This window comes from Lathamus discolor, chromosome 3 (genome assembly GCF_037157495.1).
Source record: "Lathamus discolor isolate bLatDis1 chromosome 3, bLatDis1.hap1, whole genome shotgun sequence".
NCBI lineage: Eukaryota > Metazoa > Chordata > Aves > Psittaciformes > Psittacidae > Lathamus > Lathamus discolor.
Genome location: NC_088886.1, coordinates 1,787,861 through 1,805,100, shown reverse-complemented (window position 1 = coordinate 1,805,100; position 17,240 = coordinate 1,787,861). Strand labels below are relative to the sequence as shown.

General features: G+C 42.3%; 1 protein-coding gene across 3 annotated transcripts; it reads right to left on the bottom strand.

The window, feature by feature from the left end:
- Nucleotides 1-562: 562 nt before the first annotated feature.
- DEPDC1 (DEP domain containing 1) lies at nucleotides 563-15,252 on the bottom strand. 3 transcript variants are annotated; one of them, XM_065673052.1, is made up of 12 exons: nucleotides 15,133-15,252; nucleotides 13,596-13,861; nucleotides 12,802-12,952; nucleotides 11,152-11,270; nucleotides 10,599-10,729; nucleotides 10,233-10,280; nucleotides 7,160-7,300; nucleotides 5,821-6,699; nucleotides 4,896-5,068; nucleotides 3,857-4,033; nucleotides 3,417-3,602; nucleotides 563-1,240 (listed from the first exon to the last, which is right to left on the bottom strand). In XM_065673052.1, the coding sequence occupies exons 1-12, from the start codon at nucleotides 15,178-15,180 to the stop codon at nucleotides 1,100-1,102; spliced, it is 2,460 nt and encodes an 819-aa protein (XP_065529124.1). In that variant the 5' UTR covers nucleotides 15,181-15,252; the 3' UTR covers nucleotides 563-1,099. The 3 variants fall into 3 exon arrangements, with proteins under 3 accessions (XP_065529124.1, XP_065529126.1, XP_065529127.1); XM_065673054.1 differs by having other exon boundaries at nucleotides 5,821-6,672; XM_065673055.1 differs by lacking the exon at nucleotides 5,821-6,699 and having other exon boundaries at nucleotides 15,133-15,251.
- Nucleotides 15,253-17,240: the final 1,988 nt, after the last annotated feature.

Genomic DNA, 17,240 nt, shown 5'->3' with positions numbered 1-17,240 from the left:
CATCACTTAAAATCATGCCAGGACAAAACAGCTGTGTTCTTGGACTAAAAGCAGCAACAGCCACAGCTCTTATGACAGAGCCCAAGCTCCAAATTGCCTTTCCAAAATGAAAATCCTTTTAATACAAACAACATTACGATGAATCTTTAAAGGTTCGTCCATCTTTTTGCTGTACTACAACAACATTCTCTGCTCAAGACTGCCCATTTTTTTACCTGAAGCATCTCTGTCTAAACATTAATCCAGGATCTTTATGAAAACACTTCCATTTATTCTCTCTGAATTACTCAAGTAGATTTATACTCTTGTCGGGGAGCTGCGGCCCCACCAAAATTAATAAGCAAACCTTCAACTGTGGAGACAAAATAGGGCAATTTAGTGTATTCTGAGTCTATTCCTTGTCACATCACATATCATCCATCACTTCTGTTGTTTTGGGAAGAATACCAATAGACCTAAAATAAATTTTCCATGAAATTGTCAGAACTATACCTAAGTCTTCTAATATAAATAAATACACAAAAGCTTATGTGGATTTTACAGATGAGATGAACAGAAGTACTTTACGTGTCAGATAATCATTTATTTATGGTGAATTATTGCCTCCACTGAAAATAACAGAACCGACTTTTAAATTAGTCCCAACTTCAAAGAACATTGTTTTGTTTAAAGACAAATACTTTGAGAACACAAAAGAAGGCACTTATTCATAACATAGACATTAAAGCCTATGATAAATGGCGCAAACTCCTGAACAGACAGTAAAATGTTACAACAATATGCATCTCATCAGCTTCCCATATGGAAACCATGTTTCAGTTTTTGGTTACTAATAGCTTCGTGCTTATTTTCACATTTCTTTTACTGAAGATAATATATTGTAATAATTTGTAAACAGATAAATATTTCTTAGTTATTCAAAAGTTAACTGCACACACACACACAGAAAAGGTATTTTGGCACCTTTCAGCACAGTGTCCATGTAAACAATTCTCCCTTCTCCACACACAGCCACCACCGGATTTCGCAGTGAGTGCCCTTTCGTATATCATTCACACATAGATCCAACAAATAAATATGCAGCCAAAGTGTGGTTAAGCTAATATCTTAGGCTACGAAATCTGGGTTTCCTTAAGCTGAGCATGGGTTGTTTGATGGTGGGCTTGTTCTCAAGCAGCACTGCTTCGTTTTCTGTAGTTGGAAATCTGTTCTGGTAGATCAGTGGGTATTCCTTCTGAAACTAGAAACACAACAGCAACAATTAAACCAGACTCCACTAAAAACTCCAGCTGTGCAGGACTGAGCATGAATCACCTCATGAGGATGCACATCAGCAGGAGGAGCAAGGCTGTGACACTTGAACACAGTAGCTGTAGCCCTTTGTGCTCATGAGTTCACAACCAATAAACAATGAGTCAGACTCTGTCAGGCACTTCATCTTCTGTTGAAATAAGAAAAGCTTCTCACCTCCTTTGATTTCCAAGCATTTTGACATGCCGAGAGAAACAGGCTTACTCAGCCTGGAGAAGAGAAAGCTCCTGAAGGGGAGACCTGAGAGCAGCTCCAGTGCCTGAAGGGGCTGCAGGGAACCTGGAGAGGGGCTTGGGACAAGGGCCTGTAGGGACAGGCCAAGGGGAATGGCTTGAACCTGCCTGAGGGGAGACTGAGCTGAGCTCTTAGGCAGAAGCTCTTCCCTATGAGGGTGCTGAGGCGCTGGCACAGGGTGCCCAGAGAAGCTGTGGCTGCCCCATCCCTGGCAGTGCTCAAGGCCAGGTTGGACACAGGGGCTTGGAGCAAGCTGCTCCAGTGGAAGGGGTCCCTGCCTATGGCAGGGGGTTGGGACTGAATGAGCTTTAAGGTCCCTTCCAACACAAACCAGGCTGAGATTCTGTGAAATAAAACTCAAGAGATATCTGGCTACAGACATGTTTTTGACATTCTGCCCATTTCCTACATAAGGCCTCAGGAAGACAATACTAACAATAAATACATATATACATCAGCCAAAGCTTACTGCTGATGGATCCAACCTAGGGAAAAATCACACCATTTGTAACTTTGGGTGTTGATACATGTTGGACTTAACCCTCTAGAATGTGCTGTGTATTTGGCTTTCCCCAATTCCAAGTATCAAAACTGAGTTAACAGCTCCAAAACATTGTTATTTACCACACCAGCAGCTATCCCAGCACAAATGGCAAACCTGTAACAATACAGCTCTATGAATTTAAAAAATAAGCTTCACTAACACATTGCCCATGCAGTACAAACTGCTTCTGGACTTCAGTGGGAACTCATCAAAAATGTAAGCATATACTTGATGTTTTACTATTAGAGGATTTTAGTAGATATCCTTCCTCCACACTTCACCTGCTTCTAGTGGTGCTGTGTATCATAGAATCATAGAATAGTTAGGGTTGGAAAGGACCTCAAGATCATCCAGTTCCAACCCCCCTGCCATGGACAGGGACACCTCACACTAAACCATCCCACACAAGGCTTCATCCAACCTGGCCTTGAACACTGCCAGGGATGGAGCACTCACAACCTCCCTGGGCAACCCATTTCAGTGCCTCACCACCCTTACAGTAAAAAACTTCCTCTTTATATCCAATCTAAACTTCCCCTGTTTAAGTTTTAACCCGTAACCCCTTGTCCTGTCACTACAGTCCCTAATGAAGAGTCCCTCCCCAGCATCCCTGTAGGCCCCCTTCAGATACTGGAAGGCTGCTCTGAGGTCCCCACGCAGCCTTCTCTTCTCCAGGCTGAACAGCCCCAACTTCCTCAGCCTGTCTTCATACGGGAGGTGCTCCAGTCCCTTGATCATCCTCGTGGCCCTCCTCTGGACTTCTTACTGCTTACTTACACCAAGTTTTAATCAGTTGTAACTAACTACTCTTCTTCACATGCAGGAAGTGTTAATGAACTTGAAGAATTCAAGTCCAGCCTTCACTTTTCCACAACCAGAAGGTTTTCACAACACACGTGAAAGTCAGCATTGCAGAAGCTGGAGGAGGAGCACCAAAGAAAGAAATGTGCTTGCTCTGAAAAGCTGCTTTTTCCAATTTGAGTCACAAGACTGATTTAGGAGATTCCAGGACAAGCACAACACTATTCAATTGGTCAGGCATACTTGCCAAAGGTTTTCCTAAAGAGAAAAAAAACCCCTCCAGTGTTAAATCCTGCCAGAACTGCTGTATTTCAGCTTTAGGATTAGGCAATATGTTAGTAGGCCACAGAAGTGCCAAATAATCTTGAGTGACACGTGTTACAAAACTCAAGCGTAATTCCACAGAAAGGAATGTTTCAGGATTGTGAAGAGATCCACCCCTTAAAGGGTACCAGGGTCTAGTACCTGATCCTTCTCTCACAACAGCATTTCCATAAGTAGATTAAATATGAACCAAGTTTCTTACCTGTTTTAACTTTTTCTTCTTGTCTTTCAGAGACAAGTTCTTATCTTTGATAATGTTCTCCAAGAGCTCTGCCACTGCAGCTTGAGAGGTAGAAACCTTTTGCTCTTCAAACTCCTGAGGAGTTATTTGTTTGCAGTATGAATATGTTGGCAATATGGCACATATTTCTTCCTTTGGGTATTTGCACTGGAAGAAGAGTTGAAGAAGGGGTCTGCATAAACTCAATTATGTACTATTTCGATAAGAAGATACTTAAACATCCAAACATGATAACTTACAGCAACATCTCAAGTTGCAAAACATGGTAACGTAGCTAGTACCTATGACTGCACCAACAGTTTCATACATGTCTGCATCCAAAACAGTGATTTCATTTGCAGCTTTCCCATCCCACCTTCAGGAGTAACACACTGCAATCTGCAAATGAACCTGCCACCAACCTGAGCCATCTTCACGTGTTCTATGTGATCTTGCACTGCAACCTGCAGGTAAGTGGGTACTTTAAATATTTCTTGTTGATGGTCCATTAGAAATGAAACTAATCGTGTAGAGAGCAGCTCATCGAGGTCTACTTCTTCTGCACAGCACAGCACGCAGCGAGAAAAGGTCTGGATCATCTACAAGTGGTTAGCAGATGGTTAGTACATACAGTTGAAGGATTTGCCTTCTTTCCAGTCTATATAGCACATTCTCCAATACCAACTTTGAGGGCAATATCTCTTGCCTGCACTGCTGGTTAAGAGAGGAGAAAACCTGCTTGTAATGCTTTCCTCATCTGAAATAAAGTAACTTCTTCCAACATTAAACTTGCCCTTTTTTTGAACTGTAATTTCAATTAACACGTATTTTAAAGAAGTAATGACAGAAGCCTTACCCTGCAGAAAAGTGTACATCTTAGCCATCCGGAGACAAGTGACACGATAAAAAACACTGCAGAACCAGCCTAACCAACAGCTAATGCACACCAAGGTCCTCTTTCAAATAGCTTTAAAAAGATTTTTACAGCTTTTGACAAAAAAAAAAAATCTTTAGTTGTTCCACTGAAAGCTTAAATTCAGACCTTGAAGTTGGTCTTTAAACTCAGAAAATTGAATTATTTGGAACAGTTTTTGTCCTATCTTCACATACACAAATTTTAGCCAAAGAAAGGCTTTCTACAGACACTTTGCCAACACCTTTTAAACTGAACGGCAGTTGGGTGAGAAGTCCAGACTCAATCACTAGCATTTCTTTAAGAAATTACTTCCCTTCTCCCAAAGCCAGCAAAAGAAACACCAGTACTTGAAATACATTAGGATGTGGACAAGAAAGTTCTTGCTTCAAGTCAGATTTTGATAAACATTCTGGAGATGAAAAGTCTATCTAATTTAACTGCACTATTTAACTGCAATGAGACAAGAACCTCAAGTGCAGAACACTCCCAGTATTCTCAGCAACATTCTTAGACCAATAGATACACTGCACTGATGAATCTCTTACCAAAGTGCGTGTGCCCATCGCATCATGCAGTCGTGGCATATCCACGTTCTCACTCATCCGAGAGATCATGCGCATGAGGAGCTGAATCTTCCTACGGTTTGGTGGTGGAAGCAACAAACAACATATCTGCAGTGCTTCAACAGCAACTCTTTCTAAATGAGGCTGAAGGAGATCTACAAGTTAATTGTACAGACAGCTGTCAGTCAGATTTGAACCAATTTTCAGGATATTTTAATCTAGGAACAAGAAAGTCTTTTCTTTTTTTTTTTAACTGTGATCATAGAATCTCAGCCTGGTTTGGGTTGAAAGGATCTTAAAGCACTTCCAGTCCCACCCCCTGCCACGGGCAGGGACCCCTTCCACTGGAGCAGCTTGCTCCAAGCCCCTGTGTCCAACCTGACCTTGAACACTGCCAAGAATGGGGCAGCCACAGCTTCTCTGGGCACGCAGTGCCAGTGTCATTATCCAATGATGATAATCTATGTTTCACGGAAACCAGCTATAACATACTACATAGTTCTGTGGCCTTTTTGTGTGTGGTCATCTTCAACTTGCTTCACCATGATCAACTGTGTTTCAAAGACTGCAAAAAGACATCCTCTCCATCAGGCAGGTCTGTGCAAGTTCCCTGCCACACTCTCAGTGTGTAGGTTAGAATTACTTACCGCTTACCTCAAAAAAAAGGTGAAGTATTGACACAACAAGTTTAAGACTCCAAAGAAACTACCCACTACTATTTGTTAGCAGAGGTACAAAGGGCTACCTTTAAATAATGCAGTTTAGCAACCATTTCGGTTTCTTAAACCCCGCATGTCATGTTATACATGTATCAAAAAATCCCTAGCATCAGTGCCAGATTAAGGAAGCAGAGATTAGTTTGCCAACACAATAAGCCAATACAACATGCTTTAGAAAGCCATCTTACTTTGTGTGCCAGTCAACATATAAGAAGAGTGAGTGAAAGAGTATTCTGAGAGTTCTGTGGTACTTTTGCAGAGTCTCTTTTTGATGGTGGTATCAGAAACCTCAGTCCTGATGTCCACTGATGTAGCCACACCACAGGTATTTGGTTTTCCTTGCCCACAAAGTGGAGAACTTGGTTTCACTGTGATTTCAGCAACTGGCATATTAATCCTAGCACAACTTCTGGAGTTCCTCTTGCCAAGTAAACTCAGAGACCCTTGCATTTGCTTCAGTCCATGATCTTCAATAAATAGCTCTTTAACCTGAAGAGCTGATGCAGACACTCCTTTGATACCATGGGTTTGGTCTTGACCTGTGTTATCAAAACCAAGCTCCAACACAGAATTAGCTTTATGCTCATAAGGTAGTGATTGTTTTCCATTTCTTGTGCCCAGGATGGTGTTCCCATCACTTTGCCTGAGGGAATCAGATCCTACTTTATTACATGCGTTTGAAGTAGCATCTCCAATTCTTTCCAAAGAGTAACATCTTGTCCTAAATGTTTGGGGTGGACCTTGTTCCTTCCTGAAAGCAGAAAGATTTTGACAGCTTCCTCCTATTAGATTAACAGAACTACCTTGTTTATGTGTCTGTTTATGCTGCCACAATTTATTTGCACATTGTTTTTGAATAGTTAGTTCTGCTGAAGAAGACTTCATGGAAACTTCACATTCTTTCTGTTTTTTGTCAGGCTCTTTGCGAAGGAGGCTTAGGAGAAGGCACTCGGTTGACTTGAAAGAGTTCAAGTGAAGAGTTTTTGAAGGCTGAGAGTCACATTTCTCATCTTGGACAGAATGTTTTCCACTGCATATATCTGGAATTGTGATGTAGCCACACATAACTATCAGAAAATGAAATATCAGTTAAGATGCAAGTGGTATGAAAAATGAACAAGTTTAGAAAGAAAGATGCTAACTGAGCAGAGAGGACAACAAATATAAGACACTAATTTATAGATGATTCTGTTAGTAAAACCTAAGAAGAAATTAGCTCAGTCCAAAAGTGATCTAACAACCACCATGCAAGAAGACAGATAACACACTGCAGTAGTGAGGGACAGACAGAACAAGCATGTATTTTTTAGATTATGGTTACTGCATATTTAGAATGTTAGCTCAGACAGCAATTTACACAGGGAATTATGAGACAGAACTGTATGTCAATTAATACTGTGATACAGAATGATATCATTGACGATCTTCCTCAGATTCTAACTGCCATACAGATTTTGAGGTACAGATTTGTTCCCCAGTTGATATAAATTTACAGCTTGCACTGAGTATTTCTCGATTCATACATACCTAAAATATTAACAAAAAGTTCATAGTACTCAAAAGTAAGTAATGGCTCAGGGAGATTGAGAAAGTAATCAGCAACCGTTCGGAACACATCGCGCTCAAACCCACTGTAAGTTGCTTGGCTCATGTCATTATTTCTAGGCCCTAAAAAGAGGTAAAGAAAGAAAAAAAATCACAAACAACTTTCCACAAATTCATTATAAAATTAGTTTTTTTTAAAAGATGAATATAGGTTTATTCTTGTAGGAAGGAAAGGATCATGTCAGCAATATGCGAATTTTTTAGTTGAGTACTGTATCATTTGTAAGCAAAAATAGTGTAGAAGATTCTATGTAGCCACTGAAGAGCTGTATTCAGTTTCAACAAGCTGTTCTACACCAAGAAAATAAATGAAAACTTATTTATACCCTTTCATAGGCTCTTCAGCAAAATAGTAATGAACTTTAAGTACTTTCCTTCATTTCCAAACAGTTTGGGTCAGAAGAAACCTTAAAGCTCATACAGTTCCAACCCCCTGCCATAGGCAGGGACACCTTCCACTTGAGCAGGTTGCTCCAAGTCCCATCCAACCTGCTGGCCTTGGACACCGCCAAGAAAGACATTAACAGCATCTTCCATTTGAAGGGAGCTCCTTTTATCAACTCATCTACTGAAAAGGTCCACCAGGAGAGTTTTGTTCACCACTAAGCTCATGGTGAATCACTGCTACACACAACTGATTTTATTCAGACATGGACAGATGAGCAATCCAAGAAGTCTAGTTGCTAAACCTTGCCTGTGTGGCTACAGACAGGAAAGGAACAAGCAAAAGTGTTCCAGGTAGGAATAAAACTTGACGAGGCATAAACCTGTTAACCCTAATGTTATTACACCCCTCTGAGCTCCTACAAATGAAGTCAGCTGCCTTACAAAGACAATTTTAATGAATTAGGAGATGGCTGTTTAAGTTACACATAGAACCAGAGAAGATTTAACTTTTGATACAATCAATCTTTATAATCATAATCACATTACCATACACTAAAAATATAGGAAAGCAGTATTCCCCTACAGTATAAACACTTAGTTTTCACCGTGCAAAGTAACTATTGCCTTAAATCATTTGGTTACAGTATAGCTGGCAGCTGCAGAGATAAAGTCTCCACTTGAACTAATTCACTCAAACTAGAAATGGAGACTTCAAAAGCCCAGGAAGCTTGCTTGCTGTTTCCAACCCACAAAGACCTATTTGTTAGCTCTAAGTACAGAACTGATGTTGGGGTTAAAGTATTGAAAAGCTCAGAGACCAGTGCTCAGCTGTATTTTTCACTCTGATTTAAACCCACCCACCAAGCTCTTCCCTGTCCTGCTTTTCCTACTAGTGCTCTTCATGTAAGAGGCCCTATTTTTTAGGGAATACAGTTGAAGGGAGATGTTGAATAAGAACCAAAGGGGTTATTTTCACGAGAGTGCATGCTGCAAACTGAACTTGCGAAGACACTAACCCTGCACAGACCCCACCACAGTTCCACTGAGCAGTCAAACATACACACAGATATATAAAACACATGCCATCTAACTATGGTATGGCTTTGCAGGAAGCTAGTGAAGGAGACTGCCAGGAAGAAGAACAAGTGTTAAACAGCAGAACAAGCACACAGATAAAAAGCTCATCATCTCTGATTTCATTTGAGAGGCACTCATCTAAGTGTTAGACATTTAAAGAGGCAGTTTTGGGAGCAGGGAAGAAGGAATTGTCCTCTGTTCTCCAGAATCTCTTCAGAATCTGCTTCACAGAGATGCAAATCTTCCAGAATAGCAATCTGTGTTTGTAACAATTTCAAACATCTGACAACAGAAACTTCAAAGACCATTACATTCTTCAAAGTTTCATAAAAATCAATGGTACTGTAAAGGAGAAAGACTTGGTACCACACAGGTCTGCTGCAGCACTTGTTAAGAAACAAACCCACACCTTTTATTAGCAAGAGAATCCACATCAGACTGAGCCATTAGAAACTGAACTTGATCAGGTTCTCTGTGAAAGTATTTTTCCCTCCCCAGCTTGTGAAAACCTTTGTTAATTCTATTACTCCAGAGTAAATATTTTCCCAGTAGCTCCAAGGCAATTGCTCAAGTACACATAACGCTGATGCCTTTGGTAACCGATTCTTCTTTTCTGAAGTTTAAGATTTAACATCATGCCTCTCTAAATTTTACTCTTAAGCAAATACACAAAGAAAACAAACCAGAAGCACCAAGCTTTCCTAAGCAGTAACCACTTCCAGTTTTGCTGCTTGATACTGCTTACATTCATACCAAAACAAGGGATGAGTGACTCTTGGTCTGCAGACCATGAAAGTTCAGTTGTCACAAAACACGTTCCACAGATAAAATGTCAGACTTTAAAAATCCATCTCATCAAACCCTTTGCAAAATTCTGTTTGCTTTCTTCAAATACAAACAAAAACCCAACAGGTTTTCTGTGAATTTGTCTCCCCAGTTTAATATGAAGTGTAGGAACTGTTTCAGTCTAGCTCAAAGGCAGTAACTGGAAAAGGAAAGCCCCTTTACTCCTGGAAAACTGCATCAGAAGAAGCCACACAGGTTTTGCCCAAGCACCAGTTTTCTCCCTGCCTGACTCTTTGTTAATAGGAATTATTTTTGTTACAAACAGTGCTTAGCTTTTCAAAGGCCTTGGGCAGGACAGTTGCACTGAAAGCTTGCAGAGGTAATTAATTCTCTTGCATGTTTCTTGGATTAAGGAACATTGAAGCCACTCTTCTTCCACTAATTTATAATCAGTTCACACTGCTGAAAGTCATATGCAGATGATGCAGCCTAAAAGCAGGATTAGTAGCTAGACTAGAGGTCTGATACATTAATTACCTGAAATGTAACATCTTTAACATGTATTAGCTCCTTTAGGTTACATTTCTGTGCAATGATTTGCTATGGATTGCTGTCATTGCTTCTCAGCATATCAAGGCACCTAGATTATGTGAATTTCCAAATGAAACATCACAACTGATCTCAACTTGCAAGTATATTTCACTTTCAGCTCTCAAAAGAGGTTAAAAGGTGTTTAATAACTTACAGTATGCGAGGCACTTCATAGCTGACAACACCCAGTGTGGGAGGTCTTCTAAAATAAGCACAACAAACACATTACTTATACACAACCTCAAAGACTTAATAACTAATAGAAATAATGGCACACATGTATTAATACCTCAAATACAGAAGATGAAATTTGGAACTAATTTTAAATATTGCTACATGTGTAATTTAAAAGTGAACGCAATGAACCTACAAAACCTTCTTGACAATTATACTAAACTGTAATGTAGCTTGGGGAAAAATGTAAAAAACTATGAAACATATTACATTAATTATTACTTATTGTTTGCTGTAATTAGGCCACATGGAATATTGAAGCAAAACCAGGGAAAAGAAATTGTACCTGATTTGTTCTGCAAAATCACAACACCATGTTTGCTCGTGTTAGTCATGTTGTATATGACGTACTCAGGAATGATCTGCATTGGCTGAAGAACTTCTTCCAAAGATGGGAGGCCTAAAATGGTTTGCAAACTGTGGGCAGTAAGAGAGCAGGTGTTTTCATTCATTACTTATAAACCTTTTAGACAACAAGTTCTTCCCTTGTCTACTCAAACAACAGTTAATTTGCTATTTAATACACTCGACTTCTAGAAGGACAGCTTGAGGATCCACTTTTCCCTGGAACAAACACCAAAAAATTACTAGAAAAGAGCCTCTATGGTACATAAAATATATTCAACACCAGCAATAATAAAATTTCAACAAATTTCTTGAATGCAACAATACAATGTTAATAAATACACTGGAAGGCATCTGTAAAAAATAGTAAAAATATTCAAGTTAAAACACAGTTTTAAAGATTCAAGAAAAGTTTGCAAGCCAAGAGCTTGATCAGGCTGTTACACACACAAAGCACATATCCAAGAAGGTGCTTTTTATAATGTGTTACTCACTGTATTAGAATGACATTTCTCCAAGTTTCTTTCACAAATTCCTGGCTTATTTCCTTCCTATGCAGCATATCTTCCTCATTTTCTTCTATTCTATCGCTCTTTGTTTTCTCTAAATTTTCCTGAAAATGAGTAGTTTGTACCATAAGATAAAGAAGCTTCTTAAGATAATTCAAAACTAAGTAAAAATTAGTCTCAGAAGTATAGGGCATTCTGCAGAACATTGAATTCCTGTAATCTTACCAGTCCCTGCACTGCAATGTAAGCATGCCCAACTAACAAGCAAGAGAGGACACTATAAAGAAAGACCCAATCAGCTCAGAAGTCAGTAAATCATAGAATCATAGAATAGTTAAGGTTGGAAAGGACCTCAAGATCATCCAGTTCCAACCCCCCTGCCATGGACAGGGTCACCTCTCACTAAACCATCCCAACACAAGGCTTCATCCAACCTGGCCTTGAACACTGCCAGGGATGGAGCACTCACAACCTCCCTGGGCAACCCATTCCAGTGTCTCACCACCCTAACAGGAAAGAATTTTCTCCTTATATCCAATCTAAACTTCCCCTGTTTAAGTTTTAACCCATTACCCCTTGTCCTGTCACTACAGTCCCTGATGAAGAGTCCCTCCCCAGCATCCCTATAGGCCCCCTTCAGGTACTGGAAGGCTGCTATTAGGTCCCCACGCAGCCTTCTCTTCTCCAGGCTGAACAGCCCCAACTTCCTCAGCCCGTCTTCATACAGGAATGAAAAAGTTGAAACACATCAAATCCAAATGTGTCAGTAAGTGAAGTATTCTTCTTTGGGAACCTAAATTCAACCTAAATTCACAAAGTATGCATGAAAAAATAAAGGACCAAACACTTGTATTCAATCTTTTTCACAAAGTGGAATAATTAAATCATTTGTGCCTTGTCAACAAACAAAAATTATATTAAGTTTCAACAAGGACATACTGTCCAGATCATTTCTACAACTCCACTGTCCAGCCCTCCCAATACTTTAAAATACTGTAGCAGGGATAATACTACACTGAAGGAAACAAACCAAACCAAACAATCCAAAAGAAAACAAATGGCTCCATACTGATGACCCAAAACTCTACATACTCTCAGATCATAAAAGAAGCCCCATACTGCAATAGGGGTGTTTGTGGGTGTGAGATGACCTTTCATTCTAAGTAACATGGCTGCATTAACTACAATCTACCCCTCATACCTCTTCCCGATAAACTACTGCCAATAAGCTTAGAAGAAACAACTTCATATAGTTTTCAGTGTCAATTGCACAATCCCTGTCACTTGCTGCCAGCATTTCAAAAATGCCACGTTACGGTCACAGCTATGATTTTACAAGTACGTATTTTGTTTGAATATTTACAGGTTATTTAATAAAACCTCTTTTTGCACACTGAAGAGAGACAGCACACATCACCAAGACACTTTGTTATAAAATATAGCTGTACCTTTCCATCATGGTTATATATAAATGTTCTACTTCACTGTCTAAAAGAACCTACCAATTTATTTCTTCAGCGAGAAGATGACACAACAGAGCAGTGTCACCAAGAGGTGATTGCTTCCAGTTTTATTTGTTAAAGAACAAAGAAAATACACAGCAACTATAAACATGTAAGAAACATAAGTTATTACCAGAGACTGTAGTAACTCATGCCTTTTAAAAGCTCTCCTCGATAAATGTGGCAATTTAAAAAGCCTTTCTTTGTCTCTACAGAAGTTTTCCAAGTTCTCTTTCTGTGTACATGGACTTGGTAGAGGTTTAACTGGAGATGTTGATGGAAATCTGTAACGAACAGAAAAGATGTTAAATATATTTAGACTAGATTAGAAACATTAGAAGTCACTTAACCAAAGCCATACCCTGATTCCATACGATTCTGAAGAGATCCAGGAAATTAACAGTGTTCTTTAGAACACTGTTTAGCATTATATTATAAATTAGCTTTGGGCAATTTTTGTTGATTCCAAAGTCAAGCTGAAGATACTTAGATATTTATACACCACTGAGACTGGAATTTGAGAAGTGAGGGCCATTAATACCTTTAACTTCAAAACTTAAGATAGGCTGTATCCCACTTGGTTTTCTGTAAAATGTACAAGAGGAGTAAACACAGGACTGGTAGCACAGCATGGAGCTACTACAGTAAGTTCTCTCTGGCTCCCCTTCAAAGCACTTGAGCGCAGCATGCATGCTCCCAGTGAAAAACCCAGCTAGATAAAGGCATGTAAACAGCCCTCAGCACACAGGATGTATGGTTTGTACTGCAAATCAGAGTAAAATAAACAGTGAGTGGAAATGGTGCTAGTGATTAATCTATGGCTGAACTGCTCAGCTCAAAGCAAGGTATTTTTGTGAATCTGAACATAATGATTTTGAAATAAAATTCTCAACATGAAGAGCTGTTAACTGGTCTTTACTTCAGTACCTGTATAGTGCACTGTTGTCTTCTAAGCTTTCAGATCCCCATCTTCCTTTTATATCTTCAATCACATGATTCTTGAGAAACTTTCTCAATAACTGAATAGTCTGCTGCCTAGTAACTTCAGGACCAAAGTTACTGTTATTCCTTAGCACTTCATGGAGCCAGTCTACAGCTTCTGATGCAGTGAAACAGCTTCCATGTCTCTTGAAATGCTGCCTGTGTTTCTTTAAGGGCATACCTGCTCGGAAATACTTTGTAATTTCATTCCACTGTATGAGAAACAAACAAGGGAAGAATGCAAGATCAAAGCCTGAAACTGATCATTGTAAGTATCAACTAAATCAGTATTACATTAATAAGCATATAAACAAAATCACAACTTTAATACTAAGAAGTATTGATAGCTATCTTAAGCTAGCTACCCCTTGGGTTGGGACCTTAAAGCTCCTCCAGCTCCAACCCCTGCTACAAGCAGGGACCCCTTCCACTGGAGCAGCTTGCTCCAAGCCCCTGTGTCCAACCTGGCCTTGAGCACTGCCAGGGATGGGGCAGCCACAGCTTCTCTGGGCACCCTGTGCCAGCGCCTCAGCACCCTCAAAGGGAAGAGCTTCTGCCTAAGAGCTCAGCTCAGTCTCCCCTCGGGCAGGTTCAAGCCATTCCCCTTGGCCTGTCCCTACAGGCCCTTGTCCCAAGCCCCTCTCCAGGTTTCCCGCAGCCCCTTTCGGCACTGGAGCTGCTCTCAGGTCTCCCCTTCAGGAGCCTTCTCTTGTCCAGGCTGCCCCAGCCCAGCTCTCTCAGCCTGGCTCCAGAGCAGAGCTACTCCAGCCCTCGCAGCAGCTCCATGGCCTCCTCTGGCCTCGCTCCAACAGCTCCACGTCCCTCTTGTGCTGCTGCCCCAGAGCTGGATCAGGGCTGCAGGGGTGTCTCCCCAGAGCACAGCAGAGGGGCAGGATCCCCTCCCTCTACCTACTTAATGTAGAAGTAGCATTATAGAAACAAAGTTCCGATTAAAAAAATACATAAGCTTTTCATTCAGGTTTTCATCTTGTTCTTATCTAACTGAGAATAAGGTTATAATTTCACAAACATAACGAGTTTTATTGCCTGTGTCTGCTCATGCCCAGCAAACACATCATCTCGGGTTCCTGAGGCAGTGCCAAACCACCGCAGCCGCCAGGCAGGGGGTGAATCCAGGTGGCAGGGCACAAAAAGTCCGGTTTTAAACTCTTTTCTCATACAAAATTAGACGACACACTACAACCGGCAGGCTCCTTCCCAAGCTGTCACAGAGCTTCCAGCGAGCAAGGCACTGCCAGCTACGCAGCCCTCTCTGGAGAGGGTCGCAGGGCCCACACAGCCGGGCCCCCCCCACGGTGCTCCGGGAAGGCCGGAGCCCACCAAGGGGTCCGGGAGGACTAACGTTAACTTGTGCTTTACCCTGAGGAGAGCCCCGGGCATCACACCAGCCAGCGTCCTCCCTCCGCTCACCCCACCAGCCCACCCCGAACACCTCCGGGCTGCCCCGGCCCGCCGTCCTCACCAGCTTGGTGGCTCGGTAGGGCCCCGGGGCCGCGGGCCGGCTCTCCATGTCGGTCAGCACGGCCCCGCGGCGGCCGGGGCCCGCCCCTCCCTCGGCGCGTCAGCCCAACGGCCGCGGCCGCCGCCCCGCGGTTTGAATTGGGTGCGAGGGTGCGGATTGGGCGAGGAGGCGGACACGTGACGCGGGACGTATCCGCCTGAGGGGAGGTTGTGTCCGGTCCCGTCCCGTCAGCGTTCGCCGGTGCCCAGCGGTGTAGAGGCGTGCTGGGAGCTGCGGGCCTGCTGAAGCACCCTCAGCTCGTTACACGCGGCCGTGTTAACGAACTGCGCTCTGCCCGGGGTGCCTGCTTGGTTTGCCCTCGGGCGACGGCCGTGCTCCTCAGCCGGGATACCTTCCCTACAGGCACGGAGTAGCAAGGTGTGATAGAAGCCACACGCAAGCACATAGAGCCGCCACAGGTCGCTCCTCAGAAACCTCCTGTGCTTATTTGCTGATGCAAAAAACCCCAGGCTGGTGTTGCGTGACTTGGTTTTCACAGGCAATACTTCAAGAAGCAAGTGCGGCTTGCACAGTTCTTAGGTTATAGAATCACAGCCTGGTTTGGGATGGAAAGGACCCTAAAGCCCACCCAGCCCCAACCCCTGCCACGGGCAGGGACCCCTTCCACTGGAGCAGCTTGCTCCAAGCCCCTGTGTCCAACCTGGCCTTGAGCACTGCCAGGGACGGGGCAGCCACAGCTCCTCTGTTCCATAGCTTACACACACCTGCCTGAACACAAGGTAACTGCTTTCAGGAGAAAGCACTTTCTTTCAAGTACCCCGTCCCATCCTGTGTATTTCCTGTAGATGCAGGTGTACGAGAGACCACCCTTCAATAAACTCTTAACAACACAACAGAAACTGACCCCAAACCACCTCGCAAACACTGCACTACAGCAGCTCCCGTGTTTCTATAGGGATGCTGGGGAGGGACTCTTCATCAGGGACCACAGTGACATGACAAGGGGTAACGGGTTCAAACTGAAACAGGGGAAGTTTAGATTGGACCTAAGGAGGAAATTCTTTCCTGTTAGGGTGGTGAGGCACTGGAATGGGTTGCCCAGGGAGGTTGTGAGTGCTCCATCCCTGGCAGTGTTCAAGGCCAGGTTGGATGAAGCCTTGGGTGGGATGGTTTAGTGTGAGGTGTCCCTGCTCATGGCAGGGGGTTGGAACTGGATGATCTTGAGGTCCTTTCCAACCCAAACTGTTCTATGATTCTATGATTCTCTTTTTGGCATCCTCTTTGTTAGGGCTTGTAGACCAAGCCCACTTGTAACCTGGGAGCTATCAATACCTCCTGAGGATTTTAGTGCCTCCTGATACAGCCATCTATCACTCAAATATTTTAGGCTCCTCACTTAAATGTCCTCTGTAGTCAGCAAAGACATACAAATACCTCAGACACCTTTATAAGAAGAGATAAAAACACTACTGCTGTGAGAAAACACACCAGCATCAAAAAGAGGTTTAAGCAGTAAGACCCAAAATTACAGTCTAATAAAAAGAAGGGGAATAAAAAGCCAAAGCACCAAGACACAACCGCCTTGATTGTATCACCCAGCAGAACCAGGTCTAGAGCAGCACTGAGAAAATCTCTTTCTCATGTACAGACCCTACTAAGAGAGGGGTCACCCCTTTATGTGCTTAAGAAACTAATTGCAGGAGCCAAGCAAAGCTGGGTCTGAGTAACTGCTGTCAGATCTGTGAGCTGTAGCACCTGCTGGTAAGCCAGGAGTTGTTGACTTAGGAGTCAGTAAACAAGTCAGAATTCAGTGAAGCTGTGTGCCTTACGTTTTGCATGCGATTAGGAGAAGAAAGATGTGTATTCTCTCCCTAGTTTCAAAAACTTCAGAGCTGCTCTTCATCACTTATATATTTCAATAACTCACCTCCTCCTGTTTTCCTTTCTAACAAAACTGCCTGGTGAGCGGTTGCCAAGCCAGAAAGTGGTATTGATTTTCCCAGTGACCCAGGCTCTAAACCTGCTCAAGACTATAAATCAATTTACTGATTATCTTAGGGAAATCTCCACCAGTAAAGCCTGCAGAAAGTGGTGACTCCAACTGCTTC